We start from the raw sequence: 20250 nt of genomic DNA, 5'->3' as shown, positions 1-20250 counted from the left end.
CATCAGTAATGCACAATCATTATTCAATCACTTAATTATCTCATTACCTCCAACACGGATTAAGTGTTACATTTAACAGCCTGTAGTGTGCACACTAAGCAGTGTTCATTTCATCTGGGCAAACCCATGTGGGGCCTACATAGAAACTGAGGACAAAACTTGCTGGGTCCCAGTTAGATAGCCCAGGTCAAACCCATTTGGGCCCCACATGGCTGTGCTGGCTGGGCTGTGTTCTCTAGCTGGTGTACAGCCCACGGCATATCACCTCCAAATTGTGGGGTGACGGAGGTTCTTTCCTTCCTGCAAGAGCTACTGGATAAGGGCAGAACCCCATCCACGCTCAAGGTTTACATGGCAGCCATAGCAGCGTTTACTAAACCGACGCTTGGCTAGTCACTTGGAAAGAACTATCTGGTCATTCGCTTCCTCAGAGGAGCTAAGAGGCTAAATCCTCCCAGACCTCCCTCAGTTCCCATGTGGGACCTTTCCACGATTTGGAGGCCATGAAAGGTGCCCCATTCGAGCCAATACATTCAATCAATGTCAAACACTTATTTCTCAAGACAGTGTTTCTTCTGGCTCTCGCTTCAATAAAGCGCATGGGGGACTTACAGGCGCTCTCAGTGAGTGCGACGTGTATGGAGTTTGGGCCTAATGACTCGAAAGTCATACTCAAACCGAGGCACGGGTATGTTCCTAAATCCCTCAACACACCGTTTAGGGCTCAGGTTATTTCCCTGTCAGCCCTGCCAGTCTCTAACGAGGAAACGGACGCAAGCTTCCTTTGCCCGGTCAGGGCATTAAGGGCTTATGTGTCCCGCTCAGCTGTCTTCAGACAGACAGAGCAGCTCTTTGTCTTGTTCAACGGACGTTCTAAGGGACTAGCCGTGTCAAAACAGAGCCTATCCAGATGGATAGTTGATACTATAGCGCTGGGTTACGCTTCTAAGGGCCTGCAGTGCCCGTTAGGTGTCAGAGCGCACTCCACGAGAGGCATGGCCTCTTCGTGGGCTTGGTCTAGTGGGATTGCCCTACAAGATATCTGTATGGCGGCAGGCTGGGCCTCCCCGTCTACATTTATAAGGTTTTATAACCTAGAGGTTCCCGCTCTGCAGGCTAAGCTGCTTTCGGTCTAGATAGGTACTGTCTGCCCCGATGCTATCGGCACAGAATACTTAAACTGCTGGAGTAATGCTCCCCGACCGATCATGTGACTCTGTGGGTAGTAGTAGGGCTGGGCGATATATCGCACGATATTGTTAGGCGCATCTCATCAGTAAAGCCGGTTCCCTTGATTAGTAGTAAATCACCTGCTTTCAGATGGAGCGGTGTTAAATTATTAAATTTTTACTGTTGTTTGTCTGCAGTTATTGATTTATAACAGACAGATGAACAAAGTAAACTGTGATCTAATAGCATTGGTTGTGTTTTGACATAATCATGCTGTGATCTGAAAAAGGAAACTTATTGAGATAGTTTGGTTTAACTTGTTAGCAGCAGCTTTGTGATTCTTCAGCCTATGATCATCAGTACTTTACTTATAATTCAAAATATTTAATAAACATTGTTCTGATCAAAAGACGTTCAGATAACTTAATCTAAAACACAGACATCAATGATCAGCCTGTGAATCTCAAAAATGGTGACAATAATAAAGCATGTTGCAGTGGCTGCCACCAATCACAACTCATTAATGGCTCCCATCATGCATTGCGGTATGAATAAATTATGATCTGAATTGTCTAAGTAATTTACTTTTCCTAATTGAATATTCTGCTCGTCACCATTGTTGAGATGCATAGACTGAATCTTGACATCTGTGTGTGCCTAAAAGAATGATTTTTTTAAAAACAACTTTTAAGAAATCCTTTATAGTATATCAAAAATTCTGGGAATTTATGCAGATTCACAGTTATGCTGTAACCCACAACATAAATCGAAGTCAGAAAGAAGGGTCTTAATGAGTTCAGTGATCAAGTTCAAATGATGAATGTTATAATATAACCAACACCATCAGATCACTTTTTTCTTTGTTCATCTGGCAGTTATAATTCAGATACAGCAGCCAAACAAAATCTAAAGTTAATAACATAAGGGTCAAGAGCCCAACTAAAGCAAACATTGATCGCCATAACGGTGGCTTACAATTTGAGATTTTCTCCTTCAGTGATTCTGCTTGTTAACATCAGGTGTCTTCAATAATGTTCAATCATCACTAAATGAATCACTTAATTATCTCATTAACTTCAACACTCTTGAGTGTGGACTCATATACTCTCCCAGGAGTGTTAAATTAACACTGGAGTTTTTGCTGTGTACAAAGAGCCGTAGTTAACTGACAAGCTGAGCCATATCGCATTAATTATCGCTGGCGATACTTCCGCGATATTAATGCGATATGGCTCAGCTTGTCAGTTAACTACGGCTCTTTGTAGTAAATGCCGCTCCATCTGAAAGCAGGTGATGGTGATTTACTACTAATCAAGGAACCGGCTTTACTGATGAGATGCGCATAACAATATCGTGCGATATATCGCCCAGCCCTAGGCAGTAGGTAAGACCTACAATATTCATCAGTCCAGGCCGAGTTTTCACCCTGGCTGTGTGGAACACTGTCAATATAATGGCTCCCTATAGGATGCTATTCATTATAGGAAATATGCTATTCTAGCCCCTTTTTCCTGGACTCTCTGTGAGTCCCCGATCACCACGTACTATATGAGCCCTGGGTACTTGCCCCTGGGACTTTGGTATTGGATCTCAGCACACACGGCGTTTTACATTGTGTTCCCCATAGCGTAAGATATTACGCAGTACGAGATAACCTCTCATAAGAGAACGTACTCGGTTACTAACGTAACCTCGGTTCTCTCTAGAGAGGGAACGAGTACTGCGTATCTTGCCGTGCATGCAACACGCTCTGGTTCGCTTCGGCGATGAAAAACCAGTGAAATCAGCCTATCAAGCTATATTTATAGGTCCAGGCCATGTGAGTTTTGGCGGGACGTGACGCAATGTGCGCGAAACGGGGCCTTTCTCGATAGGCTGCTGCAGTTGCCGCAAAGCAGCCAATGGGCACACGAGTTGTCTTGCCTATGTCTGCATGCTGCTGCAACGCATTTTACATTATTACAAAATTAAGGATAATTTTTTGGCTTCAATATCTCATGGAAAAGATATTTCCCCGTAGCGTAAGATATTACTTAGTACTCGTTCCCTCTCTAGAGAGAACCGAGGTTACGTTAGTAACCGAGTACATTTTTTTATTAAACAATTGTCAACGGTATAAATGAGCACTTAGACATCAACACTTATACAATCCTCAACAGTGGTGACAAAAATTATCCATACTGCAGTGCATGCTGGGATTTTTGTAATATGGATATACCCAGCAACATTGCAGCATGAAACTTTTTGTTTATTGTCACGATTGTTGAGATTTGTATTCTGATTCTCAATGTCTGTGTGTTTGCTTAAAACTGCCGATCAAAATATTTTAGGCACTACACAGTTTTATAATTACACAAATTATTGGTGTTAAAAAACATTTTCCCATGATGTAGTTTCACAGGTTTGGTTATGCAAAATCCTCAAATGCATTGATGATAAAATACTTTTTAGTGACTTTAGATGTCATCAGGCCAGGGTACTATGACTATGTCATAATTTAAAATAAAATAGCTAACAGCTTTCCATTTTTCTGCTTTACAACATTATTGTTGTAAAGAAAATCTAGCATAAGAAGTGAAGGGTCAACAGCCCAACTAAAGCAAACACTGATCTCCACAATGGTGGTATTGGGTTTTTTTTACCAATAAAACATCAACATCTAATCCTCTGTTAATTCTCACCAGTAACTTCTGTAGAAGAATGGCAGAAATAAAGTCAATCTGGTTAGTAATAAGTGAAGCTGGCAATGCTGTTTGTGGAGTTGTTTAATCCTCCTCTGCTGAGATCTTCACAGATTTAATGTCTTCTTTTCTCTTCAGTTGATTTCATCTGAGGCTGTGGCTGAAGTCAGTTGTACACAGCAAAAACTCCAGTGTTAAATTAACACTCCTGGGAGTGTATATGAGTCCACACTCAAGAGTGTGAAGTGTTAAAATATGAGTGTTAAATTAACACTCAAGAGTGTTAACGTTAATGAGATAATTAAGTGATTAGTTTAGTGATGATTGATCATTATTGAAGACACCTGATGTTAACAAGCCGAATCACTGAAGGAGGAAATCACTAATTGTAAGTTACCATTATGGTGATCAGTGTTTGCTTTAGTCGGGCTCTTGACCCTTATACATTTACTTTAAATTTTGTTTGGCTGTTGTATCTTATAACTGCCCGATGAACAAAGAAAAAAAGTGATCTGATGGTGTTGGTTATATTATGACAATCATCATTTGAACTTGATCACTGAACTCATTAAGATCCTTATTTCTGACTTAGATTTATGTTGTTGATTACAGCATAACTGTGAATCTGCATAAATATCCAGAATTTTAGATAATACAAAGGATTGTTTAAAAGTTGTTTTGAAAAAAAAAAAATCTTTCTTTTAGGCACACACAAACGTCAAGATTCAGTCTATGCATCTCAACAATGGTGACGAGCAGAATATTCAATTAGGAAAAGTAAATTACATAGACAATTCAGATCATAATTTATTCATACCGCAATGCATGATGGGAGCCATTAATGAGTTGTGATTGGTGGCAGACACTGCAACATGCTTTATTATTGTCACCATTGTTGAGATTCACAGGCTGATTATTGATGTCTGTGTTTCTAAATAAATTCATTTGAAAGTCTTTTGATCAGAACAATGATTATTAAATATTTTTGGATTATATGAAAAATACTGAAAATCATGTGCTGTAGAATCACAGAGCTGCTGTAATTAACAAGGTAAACCATCTCAATAAGTTTTGTTTTACGGATCACAACATGATTATGTCAAAGCATAACCAACACCATCAGATCACATTGTCTCTTTGTTCATCTGACTGTTATAAATCAATAACAGCAGACAAGCTAAATTTAAAGTAAACATATAAGAGTCAAGAGTCCAACTAAAGCAAACACCTATCACCTTAATGGTAACTTACAATTAGTGATTTCCTCCTTCAGTGATTCTGCTTGTTAACATCAGGTGTCTTCAATAATGCTCAATCATCACTAAACTAATCACTTAATTATCTCATTAACTTTAACACTCTTGAGTGTTAATTTAACACTCATATTTTAACACTTTACACTTTTGAGTGTGGACTCATATACACTCCCAGGAGTGTTAATTTAACACTGGAGTTTTTGCTGTGTAGTTCTTGTGTTTCTGCTCATCTCTTTTTCTGTTCTCTTCTTTCCTTCAGTGATTCTGCTTGTTAACTTATTAAGGCTGAGATGACTCCATATTTAATATACACAGACTTTGTGGCTCAGATAAGGTCCAGTTCTTGTTTATTTCTTTGCTCTTGGCTGACGTGGCATTGCTATGGCCTGCTTGTGGCCCAGATCTGGTAAACAGGAGCGGTCCACTCAAGTGCCATCATTCCACGCTGCATGTGGGCAAGATCCGCATTCCACAAATGCCAGATGTGGGCCGGATCTGGGCCGAAACAGTGTTGCTATGTGGGTTACTTTCTGAACCTGGACTTTACACCTCTGAGTGTATGCAGGATTTTAAAGCAGATGTCAAACATAATGCCACTAATTTCATAAAAACACAAAAAATATTTCTATGTGCTAATAAACATCATGCCACAAATGCTGTCGATGGAGGTTAAGCGATACTGATCCTGGAATATTCCTTTATCTGTATTTTACAGTTATTCACAAGAGAAATGATGGCTCTTTGTGTCAAAATGGTTGCCTTCCCCCGTGTTATCCCTTTAAACTACTCCTCAATGTCCATTGGGTAAAAGCAGTCCGAAACCAACAATTCCCTAAAACTACACCCACATAACGGTACAGCCCTTAGTGAAAAAAATAGAAATCGGTTAGATTAAATTTGCCAAATGATTTATTGAAAAATCCAAAAATGGATTGGATTGGACAGCTTGTTTCATTTTTTTTTTTTTTTTTTTTTTTTTCGCATCGCCACTACATTGACTTTCAGACATGAGAAAATCATAATCACAAATACCTCAGGACTTAAAAATTACATTTTTGCGATGAAACCAGTTGGAAAAACTGGAGGATGTCATATCAAAAAGCAGCAAATACTAAACAGCGAACATGTGCACACAATTCGGACTGCTTTCATGACCTTGTAATTCACTATTTTTTTTACCAGGTTTATTTGTTATACGTTATATGTTAAATGTTGATGTATTTGTTTTATGTCTGCAACTTTGTTAATTGTGCTGCTGCCTGTCTTGGCCAGGACACTCTTGGAAAAGAGATTTTTAATCTCAATGAGTTTTCTTTCTGGTTAAATAAAGGTAATAATAAAACAACTCAGCTCTGACCTTGTGTTTTCCTTCTGTCTCTGTTGGTTTGACGTGCTTGCTTCCTCCTGCATTGCTTGTAACTTTATCTCCTGAAACATGAAAAACAATGAATTTGCAAAAATGTTTCTTCAGCCATTTGGATTTTTTATTCTATTTGATGGCAGCTAATTCTACTTATGTATTTTGAAGTCATTATTACAGGGGGTGAAGTAAGAGTTTGTGATATGAGGTTGGGATTTGTTTTGACTCCACTCAATATATTATATCTTTATTTATAGCTCTAGTGCTTCAGCATTTTATTATGGTAAAACACAACTGAATATGCTGCAAATACAATTATAAAATGAGTGTTTGTCTTCATTTGAAGTCTGATCCAACGCTTGCGTTTTCCGAGATCACTGGCTGATTTCAGGGAAATCCAGGGGCCCATGAGTAAAAGTCCTGCCATATGTTTATTGCACTCATGAACTCAGTCAGCTGATTTCACTAATTAGTTCTCTCTCCTGTCTGAATTATTAAATCCAGGTGATTGGAACAAAATACTGAGGAGGACTTTTACTTTCTGAACCTGGACTTTACACCTCTGTCATCAGGTGTCACTAAGGGTCAGTCATCATTTAATGTAGTGTAGTGTAATGCAAATTATTATTTTTTTCCGAAGTGTTGAAAACCATCAGGCAAGTGTTATTTGTTAGCCTGGATGCCAGCCGAACTTAGCCCCGCCCACAACATTTTAGGTCGGGAAGTTCAGTCTGGATCCGTTGTGGAACAATTATGCCCGAACCAAAGCTGTTCGGACCAATCAAATTGTCAGGGCGGGCTTTATACGAGGATGGACAGATGATCAACAGTTACATAATCGGGCTGGGCGATATATCGCACGATATTGTTATGCGCATCTCGTCAGTAAAGCCGGTTCCTTGATTAGTAGTAAATCGCCTTCACCTGCGTTCAGATGGAGCGGTGTTAAATTAACACTCCTGGGGCTGGGAGTGTATATGAGTCCACACTAGGGCTGGGCGATATATCGCACGATATTGTTATGCGCATCTCATCAGTAAAGCCGGTTCCTTGATTAGTAGTAAATCACCATCACCTGCTTTCAGATGGAGCGGCATTTACTACAAAGAGCCGTAGTTAACTGACAAGCTGAGCCATATCGCATCAATATCGCGGACGTATCGCCAGCGATAATTAATGCGATATGGCTCAGCTTGTCAGGTAACTACGGCTCTTTGTACACAGCAACAACTCCAGTGTTAAATTAACACTCCTGGGAGTGTATATGAGTCCACGTGTTGAAGTTAATGAGATAATTAAGTGATTAATTTAGTGATGATTGAACATTATTGAAGACACCTGATGTTAACAAGCAGAATCACTGAAGGAGAAAATCTCAAAATGTAAGCCACCGTTATGGCGATCATTGTTTGCTTTAGTTGGACTCTAGACCCTTATATTATTAACTTTAGATTTTGTTTGGCTGCTGTATCTGAGTTATAACTGCCAGTTGAACAAAGAAAAAAAGTGATCTGATGGTGTTGGTTATATTATGACATTCATCATTTGAACTTGAACTGGCACATAACTGTGAATCTGCATAAATGCCCAGAATTTTTTATATAATATAAAGGATTTCTTAAAAGTTGTTTTTAAAAAAAAAATCATTATTTTAGGCACACACAGATGTCAAGATTCAGTCTATGCATCTCAACAATGGTGACGAGCAGAATATTCAATTAGGAAAAGTAAATTACATAGACAATTCAGATCATAATTTATTCATACCACAATGCATGATGGGAGCCATTAATGAGTTGTGATTGGTGGCAGCCACTGCAACATGCTTCATTATTGTCACCATTGTTGAGATTCACAGGCTGATTATTGATGTCTGTGTTTTAAATATATTTATCTGAACGTCTTTTGATCAGAACAATGTTTATTAAATATTTTGAATTATAAGTAAAGTACTGATAATCATGCTGCTAACAAGTTAAACCAAACTATCTCAATAAGTTTCATTTTTCAGATCACAGCATGATTACGTCAAAACATAACCAACACTATCATATCACACTTTTCTTTGTTCATTTGACTGTTATAAATCAATAATAGCAGACAAACTTTAATTTAAAGTGAATGTATAAGGATCAAGAGCCCAACTAAAGCAAACACTGATCGCCATAACGGTGGCTTACAATTTGTGATTTTCTCCTTCAGTGATTCTGCTTGTTAACATCAGGTGTCTTCAATAATGTTCAATCATCACTAAATTAATCACTTAATTATCTCATTAACTTTAACACTCTTGAGTGTTCATTTAACACTCATATTTTAACACTTCACACTCTTGAGTGTGGACTCATATACACTCCCAGGAGTGTTAATTTAACACTGGAGTTTTTGCTGTGTAGTAAATGCCGCTCCATCTGAAAGCAGGTGAAGGTGATTTACTACTAATCAAGGAACCGGCTTTACTGACGAGATGCGCCTAACAATGTCATGCGATATATCGCCCAGCCCTAATATATATGTGCTTCCTGTCATGCTGATAGGGTAGACATGGTAATAGTTTGATGATAAGTTGATTGGATTGATCATTTGAACGTGCTTCTCCCGAGCTTTATGAAACATCATGTGTAGATTCCGCCATCGCGTCTGTATAGAAGAAATCGGCAGCGCATTAATTTGAAAAGAGGAACAGAGATCTGCGACCAAGGCATTTGTCGATAGGATAGATGGATGAAGAACATACGTCACTTACTCCGTTGCTCTGATTGGTTGTAGTTCTATCCAATTGAGTGCAGAGGCTTTTTCTTTCCTGGTTCGGTTGAAACACACCCCATAATCACAGCCCAAATGGAGCAGTATCAGACTCACATTCTGACTAGAATCTGAGTACGACGATGTCAGGCTAGTAATTTGTCACCCTGGACCACAAAACTAGTCACATGGGTCAATTTTTTTAAACTGAAATTTATACATAATCTGAAGGTTGAATAAATTAGCTTTCCATTGATGTATTGTTTGTTAGGATAGGAGAATATTCGCTGAGATACAATTTGAAGATCTGGAATCTGAGGGTGCAAAACAATCGGTGCCTTTAAATTTGTCCATTTATGTTCACAATTGTGCTGCATTCACTCACAAAAATATATGTTTTATATATTTACGGAAGGAAATGTACAAAATATCTTCATGGAACTTGATCTTTACTTAATATCCTAATGATTTTTAGCATAAAATAAAAATCAATAATTTTGACCCATACAATGTATTGTTGGCTATTGCCACAAATATACCCGTGCGACTTATGACTAGTTTTATGATGGGTCACATTTAAATGAACTCCTGATGTTCTTACAAACTTTCCAATGCCTCGCTTTATGAGTACAGAACCTATCTGTATAAGTTTGGTACCATTCTGGGCATTATTAGTGGGGTAATTAGTTAGCCTGCACTAAGCCATCCGACTGATATATCTAAACAAGCTCTAAATTTAATAATGTTCAACCAAGGGAAAAAAGGCTGCTGGGGGCTTCTAAACCATCCCCTTTAATCACTTGATTATTTTTTTTACTTTAACACTGCTTCAGCGTTACTTTAACACTCTGTAGAGTGGGACCATTTGTGCTCTGAGCAGTGTTGATTTAACACTGGGGATTTTGCCGCATGGAACAAAGTGTAATAAAAACAAAAATAAAAATATGAAAAGATTAGCTTTTTATAGTTAAGAATATATTTTTTCTCACCATCTTCACATTTACTCTTTTGTGTCCCATTATTCCCTCCAGTGTAGCGCTGCTGTTTATTCTTATTAAACAGAAGCTTAATTTTCTTTATCAGCTCGCCCATCTCTGATTGGTTGTTCATCATCTTGTTGCAGGAGTGAAATCTTCTTCCACATTTCTCCAGCAGCTTCTCCAGAACAGGGTTTTTCTTCAGATCATCTTTTATGGTGTCACACTCTTCTTCGCTCTCGTAGGTGCAGAGAATCATCACAAACTGAAGAACTTTGTCTCCAAACACTCTCTGAAGCCATTCAAGACACATCTTGTCAGCATCTGTTAACTGGCCCAGTCGCACAACAAAGATGAAGGCATGGATTTCATTTTCATTCACTAGTTTATCAATGAGATGATACACAGAGTCAGTCTCATGTAAGTCAATCATGTTGATTACTGAGACATGATGTTCTGATATCTTCCTCTGTAAAGGAACAATCTTGGATATTTCTACTTTTTGTTTTTCTCCTAGAAGAATGTTGTCATGTCCAAAATGGAATGCTGAAGATTTTCCAAATAACACAATGCTCTGATTGGGATCTAGAATAAAAAACACGGAACTGCTGTCAAATTAATCAAAATAGTGCAACATAAGTCTTATTATAAACTTTTTTTTTTCTTACTCATGCTGCTGATTGATGAATCAGAGTTGCACAGTTTGGTTCACTGGAAAGAAAAGTAAATATTACATGGGTAAAGTCACCACAAAATGTTGATCATATTCAGACATCAGTCAGACATCATGTCCATGATGTACACATTATTTTAGTGGGAACTTTGGCCTTAATTGTTTGATGTTAGTTTTTCTGTTCAGAGTTGATCAGATTTTTTTTTCATTGTCACCATTGTTGTGATTCATACGCTGATTCTTGATGTCTGAGTGAGTCTACTGTCCTGTCAAAACATTTATGTATAATGACTTCATAAAATCTGACTATCACATCACTGCAGGATCTTCTATAGCAGTTGTATCATACAAAATCAACAACTAATATTTATCAACTTAATCAGATATAACACTTCTGGTGGTACCAATGAAGCAGGACACTACATGATCAACATCATCTGATCTGAGTTTCTCTTGAAGTCCTACCATAACAAATATGCATTAAAGACACACAGTTAAAACAAACAGAGAAAAACTTAAGTTAATCACTAAAAGGTCAAGAGCCCAACTAAAGCAAACACTGATCTCCATCATGGTGACATCAAACTTTATTATTTTCAATAAAGCTTCAACTTCTAAACCTCTGTTAATTCTCAATAAGAATGTTAGTGTGAAAGAAATAAAGTCGGGATTGTAATAAGTGAAGATGCTGAGATCCTGCGAGATATGTTAGTGTTTAATGTTCTGATGGGGTTTAAAGTGTTTCTGTATGGTGTGTTTCGTGGGTCACCATTGTGTTGAAGAGTAGAGCCTGAGCTTCAGTCCAGGATGAGCAAAGAAACACTGATGATATGCTGCATGTTGCTTTATTTAACTGACAGTAACTGTGTAGTTGCTGATGCAGTGACATGTAGTCACAACAAATCATGCATTTAGTTAACATTTTTATATACAGTGAAAGTGTTTGATTGTAATAATTCAGCAAATAACCATAAAAGAACAGTGTTTTTCTGTAAAACATTTAAGGAAAATTTCTGTACAAGTTTTTTGCACTTCATTTAAATAAGGATATTTTACTTTAGCTTTACGTTTTTTGTTTGTTAGCTGTAGCTGACAGTCATTGACGATTTTTTTAAAGATTTTATTTTGTGCAGTGTAAAGCCAACATTAACAGAAATTCTTCTAAATTAGCATGACAAAACATTAATCACTACTAAATCTCACACTTAACATTTATCTTACACACACACACACACAAAAAAACACACATTATATTACACTTAATTTTAGCATTTACTCTCCCTTTCGAGTGCCATCAGCAAAGCATGCTGGGAAATAGACATCCCAGCCGTTTCAGTTAAACTTAAGTTTGTCTAAATTAAAATAAATAATTTCATAAAACTCAAAACAATGAAACAGTTCAGTTTACTTAAAATATATCAGTTCTGTGAACTTGAAAGAAAAAGAAAGTGCTAAATACTCATACAAGTTAATTGGACTGAACTAGCCTAATTAGTTTAATTTAAGTTTGTCCTACTCAAACCAATTAATGATTTTGAGTGTTAGGGTTTACAGTGTGGTTTATTTCTTTGCTCTTGGCTGACATGTGGCATTGCTATGGCCTGCTTGTGGCCCAGATCTGGCAAACAGGAGTGAGACACCCAAGGGCTGTCATTCCACGCTGCATGTGGGCCAGATCATCTTTCCATGTATGCCAGATGTGGGCCGGATCTGGGACGTCAAAATGTTGGGATCTGGGAATCTGGAAAATCTGGGAATGGGTTTAATGGGCTGTGCCGTAGCTATTAGAAACTCTGCAAGTGCTCTTATAAGGCTTTGTTCCCCTCAAGGTTTTTTTTCTTAACAGTTTTGACTACAACAGCCTTTCTCAAAGTGGGTGCCGCGGCACACTGGGGTGCCCCCTGACTGTGTCAGGGGTGCCGCCATAAAAGGCAAAAAAAAAAAAAATCTGACATTTCATATATAAATATATTTGAATTTACTTAAATACATTCTTCTTCTTTTTAACCCTTTCGCACGTACGATCACACCGGTGTGATCAGTCTAGGCTGGTCCCTGGAGCACTGGTGTGATTAGAACGGTCAGTGCATGACGTCATAGATATCAAAGGCTAGATGTCTCGTGCGCACTGCTGGCCAATGGAGGTCGACGTCCGCACGTGGCGGCCATCTTGCCACAGTGTACTCGCTCACTACTTCAATGGTGCATGTACTTTTAAATAACCATAACTTGCTCATTTTTCTACCGATTTTCAAACGGTTTGGTTTGTTATAAACGTCAGAGATGTAGTTATGACACTGCATACATACACTGCATACATATGAAAAATTATAACATACATGTTCAAGCATTCGGAATTATAGCCACGTTAATAACGTTTGTAAGAAACCAAACCGTTTGTAAATCCGTCAAGATTTCAGCGAGATAAGAGGATTTGTGTGCGTGCTGATCATTCACCTTAATGCACAGAGCACTGTGACAAGATGGCCGAACGATGATGCCGGAAGTGACTGCGCCATAAGACATCTAGCGTTTATATATGATATCTATGCATGACCTGATCAACTGCTAAATTCAAATGTGCTTTCGCGCGTTGGCTGGCGCTGAGCCAGAGACAGGCGCGCTCAGCTGTTATATATCACAACTTTTCAGTGTTTTCATCCACATAATATTTGTTTTAGGTTTCAGACATATAAGTACTAAAAAAACAATACATTAAGAGTTTGTAAAATACACACTGATGTCAAAGGAAGAGGCAATAATAATCCTTTCCATTATAATTCGTTTTATTCATATCAGATACACATTGTGTAAGTAACTTTAAAGTTTACTCTATTCTTCTCCCAGTTCACCTGCCACTTACTTTTATGTATTTCGGGAGAAGTGGATAAATTAAAAATGATGGTGTTCAAAAAACAAAACACTTCCACTTGCATATATTTGACAATCGGAATATCAGATATTTCATGCCATATCTAACAAATTTGTGAATATTTTGAATAAAAAAGGAAAAATGACATAAAAGCAGATCATCATTCATTCAGCTCTGTTGTTGCTGCGGTGTGTCACGTGACAAGCAATGACGCATCACCATGGAAACCATAAAGTGACACATTCTAAATAACGGTCACCTTGAAAAACTCACGCTGGGGGGTCAGCCAGAATATTTTAAATTTACGTGTGAAAGGGTTAAACATATGAACGGATTAATAAAATTGTAAATTCATTTTAGATAAATATATATATATATATATATATATATATATATATATATATATATATATATACACTGTAAAAAATTTACTGTAGAATTTACAGCAACTTACTGGCAATTTTGGTTGCCAGTAAGCCTGTAAATTTTACAAGAGTCCTGTAAAACATCAACTACAATTTAACAGTAAAAATACAGCACTAACAAATTGCTGTAAAATTTACAGCAACTTACTGGCAATTGTGGTTGCCAGTAAGCCTGTAAATTTTACAAGAGTACTGTAAATCATAAACTACAATTATACTGTAAAATTATACAGCACACCTGTAAAAGCAGCAAAACAAGAACAGGTGTGAATTTACAGTTCTTTAATGTAATCTTTACAGTATGTTACTGTTATTAACAATGTACTGAATTAAAACCTGAGATAACTCACTTCATTTGAGAAAATTGATTGGTCAATTGCAATTAAATATTTACTAGAAACATCAATTTAACTAAATCCTACTAGTGATCATCATCACACATGAATGAGTTGAAAAACTTAAAAACGTCATCAATGCATCAGCAACTACACAGTCACTGCCTTTAAATAAAGCAACATGCAGCATAACATCTGTGTTTCTCTGCTCATCCTGGACTGAAGCTCAGGCTCTACTCTTCAGCACAATGGTGACACACAAAACTCAACAGAAACCCTTTAAATCCCAACAGATCAATAAAACACTAGCATATCTCCACTATAGCATTATGTGCAAAAACACATCAAATCACACAAAGCAAATCACAGAATTGTACTTTTTTGTTTAGTAAATTTGACACTGAGATTTTACTGTAAACAAATGACTTAAGCCACAGCTTTAGATGAAATCAACTGAAGAGAAAATAAGACATTCAATCTGTGAAGATCTCAGCAGAGGAGGATTAAACAACTCCACAAACAGCATTACCAGCTTCACTTATTACTAACCAGGGGTGCGTTTCCCGAAAGCATCGTTGGCCAACTAGGTCGCAAGTTCATCGCAATGTCCATTGAACTCTATTGGTAACGACGGAACTTGCGACCATAGTTGGCCAACGATGCTTTCGGGAAACGCAACCCAGACTGACTTTATTTCTGTCATAATCAGAAGGTCTTTTTGAGAATTAACGGAGGTTTAGATGTTGATGTTTTTTTTTATTGTTACCATGATGGTGATCAGTGTTGGCTTTAGCTGGGCTCTTGCCCTTGACATTTGAACATTAGGTTTATCTCTGGCTGCTTTTGCTGTGTGTTTGTGAGGCACAACAGTTAGAGCAAAAAAGCAGAGAGAAAAGTGCTCTGGTGTAAATGGCTCTGTATTGATGATGTCATCAGTAGAGCTTATAAGACTGTACTTCATTTCATTTACACTTTAATCTATTCTCAAGCAATCATGTGGGTCATTTCAAATGATTGGTTAAGAATACACATATGACATCCCACGGCATTATTATAATTTGAACAGATTTAAAAATATAATGCATAGAAAGTTTTAAAATGCTGTGTTATCTTCTCACACACAGACATCAACAATCGGCGTATGAATCTCAACAATGGTGACATTCAAATGAAAAGCTTCATGTTGCAATGTATGCTGGGTACCACTAGGGCTGGGCGATTTAAATCGCGATATTGTTATGCGCATCTCATCAGTAAAGCCGGTTCCTTGATTAGTAGTAAATCACCATCACCTGCTTTCAGATGGAGCGGCATTTAGGGCTGAGGAGATAATTAAGTGATTCATTTAGTGATGATTGATCATTATTGAAGACACCTGATGTTAACAAGCAGAATCACTGAAGGAGAAAATCACAAATTGTAAGTTACCATTAAGGTGATGGGTGTTTGCTTTAGTTGGGCTCTAGACCATTATATGTTTACTTTAATATTTACTGTTGTTTGTCTGCTGTTATTGGTTTATAACAGTTAAATGAACAAAGTAAAATGTTATCTTTTAGTGTTGGTTATGTTTTGACATAATCATGCTGTGATCTGAAAAATGAAACATATTAAGATAGATTGGTTTAACTTGTTAGCAGCAGTTTAGTGATTCTTCAGCCTATGATTATCAGGACTTTACTTATATTCAAAATATTAAATAAACATTGTTCTGATCAAAAAGACGTTCAAACATAATCATTTAAAACACAGACATCAATAATCAGCCTGTGAATCTCAACAATGGTGACAATAATAAAGCATGTTGCAGTGGCTGCCACCAATCACAACTCATTAATGGCTCCCATCATGCATTGCGGTATGAATAAATTATGATCTGAATTGTCTATGTAATTTAATTTTCCTAATTGAATATTCTGCTCCTCACCATTGTTGAGATGCATAGACTGAATTTTGACATCTGTGTGTGCCTAAAAGAATGATTTTTTAAACAACTTTTAAGAAATCTTTAATATTATAACAAAAATTCTGGCCATTTATTCAGATTCACAGTTATGCTGTAACCAACAACATAAATCAAAGGCAGAGAGAAGGATTTTAATGAGTTCAGCGATTTAGTTCAAATGATGATTGTCATAATATAACCATCACCATCAGATCACTTTTTATTCTTTGTTCAACTGGTCGTTTTAATTCAGATACAACCGCCAAAGAAAATCTAAAGTACACATAAAAGGGTCAGAGCCCAACTAAAGCAACTACCCATCACAATAACGGTAACTTACAATTTGCGATTTTCTCCTTCAGCGATTCTACTTGTTAACATCAGGTGTCTTCAATAATGCTCAATCATCAATAAATTAATCACTTAGTTATCTCATTAACTTAAACACTCTTGAGTGTGGACTCATACACTACCAGGAGTGTTAATTTAACACTAGAGGTTTTGCTGTGTACAAAGAGCCGTAGTTAACTGACAAGCTGAGCCATATCGCATTAAATATCGCTGGCGATACGTCCGCGATATTGATGCGATTTGGCTCAGCTTGTCAGTTAACTACGGCTCTTTGTAGTAAATGTTGCTCCATCTGAAAGCAGGTGATGGCGATTTACTACTAATCAAGGAACCGGCTTTACTGATGAGATGCGCATAACAATATCGCGATTTAAATCGCCCAGCCCTAGGTACCACCATAGTACATAATTCCCAGAATGCATTGCGGCATGCATAAATTATGTAGCTGAAATGTATTAATTTCTTTTATTTTTACCATGTGCTTTTATTTTTGTTGTTGTTTTTGATATGACTTTTTAGTAGCTTGATTTGTGATGTTCAGAGTTTCTGTTTCTGAATATTTTGTTTGTCACCATTGTTGAGGTTCATATGCTGATTCTTGATATATGTGTGTTCCTGTAAATTGAGAAGTTTTGTGATTCGTAAATATGTAAAACACAAATTATCTGCTCTCATGACATGTTGTAGCATCATATGACTATTACAATCAATTTTTCATAATTTGAGAATAGACTCTGGTCAACATCAGCATATCTTTCACTAGACATTGATACCCCAGCATCAATTCTCAACCATCAACACCACTGCATATTTTACTTTGCTTTTATTGCTATAACAAGCTTGTCTTTTAAAGATATGGTTATAGCAGCAAAAGAAAGACTAATGTTAAAGAAATAAAGAGTCAAGAGCCCAACTAAAGAAAGCACTAATCACGATCATGGTAACTTCAAATGAAATATTGTCAATACATCATCAACATCTAAACCTCAGTTATTTCTCATTAAGTCTGATTATGATTATCACTCTTCAGGTGATTTCATCTAAAGCTGTGGCTTAAGTCAGTTGTTTACAGTAAAATCTCACAGTCATATTTACTAAACAAAAAAGTACAATTCTGTGATTTGCTTTGTGTGATTTTATGTGTTTTTGCACATAATGCTATAGTGGAGATATGCTAGTGGTTTAATGATCTGTTGGGATTTAAAGGGTTTCTGTTGAGTTTTGTGTGTCACCATTGTGCTGAAGAGTAGAGCCTGTGCTTCAGTCCAGGATGAGCAGAAAAACACAGATGTTATGCTGCATGTTGCTTTATTTAAAGGCAGTGACTGTGTAGTTGCTGATGCATTGATGATGTTTTTAAGTTTTTCAACTCATTCATGTGTGATGATGATCACTAGTAGGATTTAGTTAAATTGATGTTTCTAGTAAATATTTAATGGCAATTGACCAATCAATTTTCTCAAATGGAGTGAGTTATCTCAGGTTTTAATTCAGTACATTATTAATAACAGTAACATACTGTAAAGATTACATTAAAGAACTGTAAATTCACACCTGTTCTTGTTTTGCTGCTTTTACAGGTGTGCTGTATAATTTTACAGTATAATTGTAGTTTATGATTTACAGTACTCTTGTAAAATTTACAGGCTTACTGGCAACCACAATTGCAGTAAGTTGCTGTAAATTTTACAGCAATTTGTTAGTGCTGTATTTTTACTGTTAAATTGTAATTGATGTTTTACAGGACTCTTGTAAAATTTACAGGCTTACTGGCAACCAAAATTGCCAGTAAGTTGCTGTAAATTCTACAGTAAATTTTTTACAGTGTATATATATATAATTTGCATTTACATTTGGGTTATGCAGTGTTTTTAAATTATATTTTACACTGGGGTGCCTTGAGATTTTATGCACTTTTGAAAGGTGCCATGACTGAAAAAAGTTTGAGAAAGGCTGGTCTACAACAATGTTAACTCTGCAACCTGTCTGACCTGTCTGGCTTGAAATCAGATACAAGGAAATGGATAAGGAAATACTAACCTGCAAAAACACTGAAACTGGTTCCTCTACATTTCATTCCAGTTACACATACTTTTAAATATTCACATAACCTTTCTCTTTGTCTTTTAAAATATATATGTTAACTGATTATTGCATATAGTCTATAAACTAACGTATATAGAAAATGATAATACAAATTGAAGACTAACTTCTACATCTACATGCGAGAGATTAAATCAGCTGAAAGACATCAACTCAACAATATCAAACCCACTCAAATGCTTTCACATTTTTATACCTTATAAACAGAAGCACATTTGGCAGGAAACTTCTATTTGCAGCTCGTATCTGTCATGATGATAAAAAGCCGGAATAAATTCACAAATAACTGTCATGATCTTATTTCCTGAAACCATCCAACTCTTAATGGACTACAGATTCACAAATGCTATTTTAGTGTAGTTTATATAACATCATACTTTCATTTTCTATACTCTTTTATACTATTTTCACTTTTGGCTTATTCTATTAATGCCAGTTGTCTGTCAAGTCTGTCATGTAATACCCCAATATGGCGGGATATGTGTTAAAAAGAATTTGTATTGTGTTTATCATAAATGTTGTTATAATGTATGTTGTTGTAATGTATCACTCTGCACAGTAATAATCAGCAATGGCCATCAGAACACATTCAGAACACGTTCCATATCTCTATCATGGTCAATTGAGTAATGTATATTTTGAAGAATGAAAAACTAAAGTTGATATTGTATAGTTAGAAGGAGAAATTGGACCCATTAGATGATCCTAGTTTCTCTCAAGTTGTTGTTGTTGCTGTTTTTGGTCTTGTTCTTCTTCTCATTCTTATTCTTATTCTTATTCTTATTCTTATTCTTATTCTTCAGTATTTTCCAAATAATATTTTCTTTGTTTGATTGTTTCTTGCCACAGTTACCTTTGGCTGCTCACTGGGGCCATAAAGACAAATTACGTTTGGCATGACTCTCAGACAGATTTTTTTTTATTAAACTATACATATACCATAGACCTTTCTGTAAATCTGCTCTGAAACAGTTAAATATGACTTGTTTCATCTTGAATTCAATAATTGAAAACAAACTGATAAAGTTAATCTTTTTGATAAATAAAGTCAAACCTGAGTGTGGAAGTCTTGGCGTGTGTGTCACCTGTCCTTCCCCTGTATTCAAAGATAGCAAATGAAAGTTCTCTTTTGGCCTTTATATAGCCACCTGTAAAAGGTGTCTGTATTCCATGAAATCACATGACATATCAAAAGTGAAAGTATTTGTTCTTTTTTGAGATTGTACCATAGGTTTAATTCACTGATAATTTAATAATATTGTTCATTTGCATTCGGAAATGGATCTCATGCAAAATATTCACATAATTTGGCCCTTACCCTCAATCCAATATTGATTACACTATTTGAAGGTTTGAT

The 20250-nt window shown here is 36.5% G+C and overlaps 1 protein-coding gene across 1 annotated transcript in view; it reads right to left on the bottom strand.

Moving 5' to 3' along the window:
• Positions 1-20006, bottom strand: part of LOC311285737 (uncharacterized protein) — a gene marked incomplete at its 3' end in the record, with an annotated part of 86757 nt that extends 66751 nt beyond the window's left edge. Inside the window, exons 1-4 of the mRNA XM_084435770.1 lie at positions 19948-20006; positions 10858-10900; positions 10202-10774; positions 6465-6535 (exon numbers count right to left, since the gene is read on the bottom strand). Coding sequence (XP_084291896.1) covers positions 6465-6535; positions 10202-10774; positions 10858-10861 — 648 coding nt within the window. The 5' untranslated portion in view covers positions 10862-10900; positions 19948-20006. The remainder of the gene's footprint in view (positions 1-6464; positions 6536-10201; positions 10775-10857; positions 10901-19947) is intronic.
• Positions 20007-20250: the final 244 nt, after the last annotated feature.

This window comes from Rutilus rutilus (genome assembly GCF_951802725.1).
Source record: "Rutilus rutilus genome assembly, contig: SCAFFOLD_47, whole genome shotgun sequence".
Taxonomy (NCBI): domain Eukaryota; kingdom Metazoa; phylum Chordata; class Actinopteri; order Cypriniformes; family Leuciscidae; genus Rutilus; species Rutilus rutilus.
Note: the sequence above shows the minus strand (reverse complement) of the source record. Positions and strands in the feature narration are given on the sequence as shown.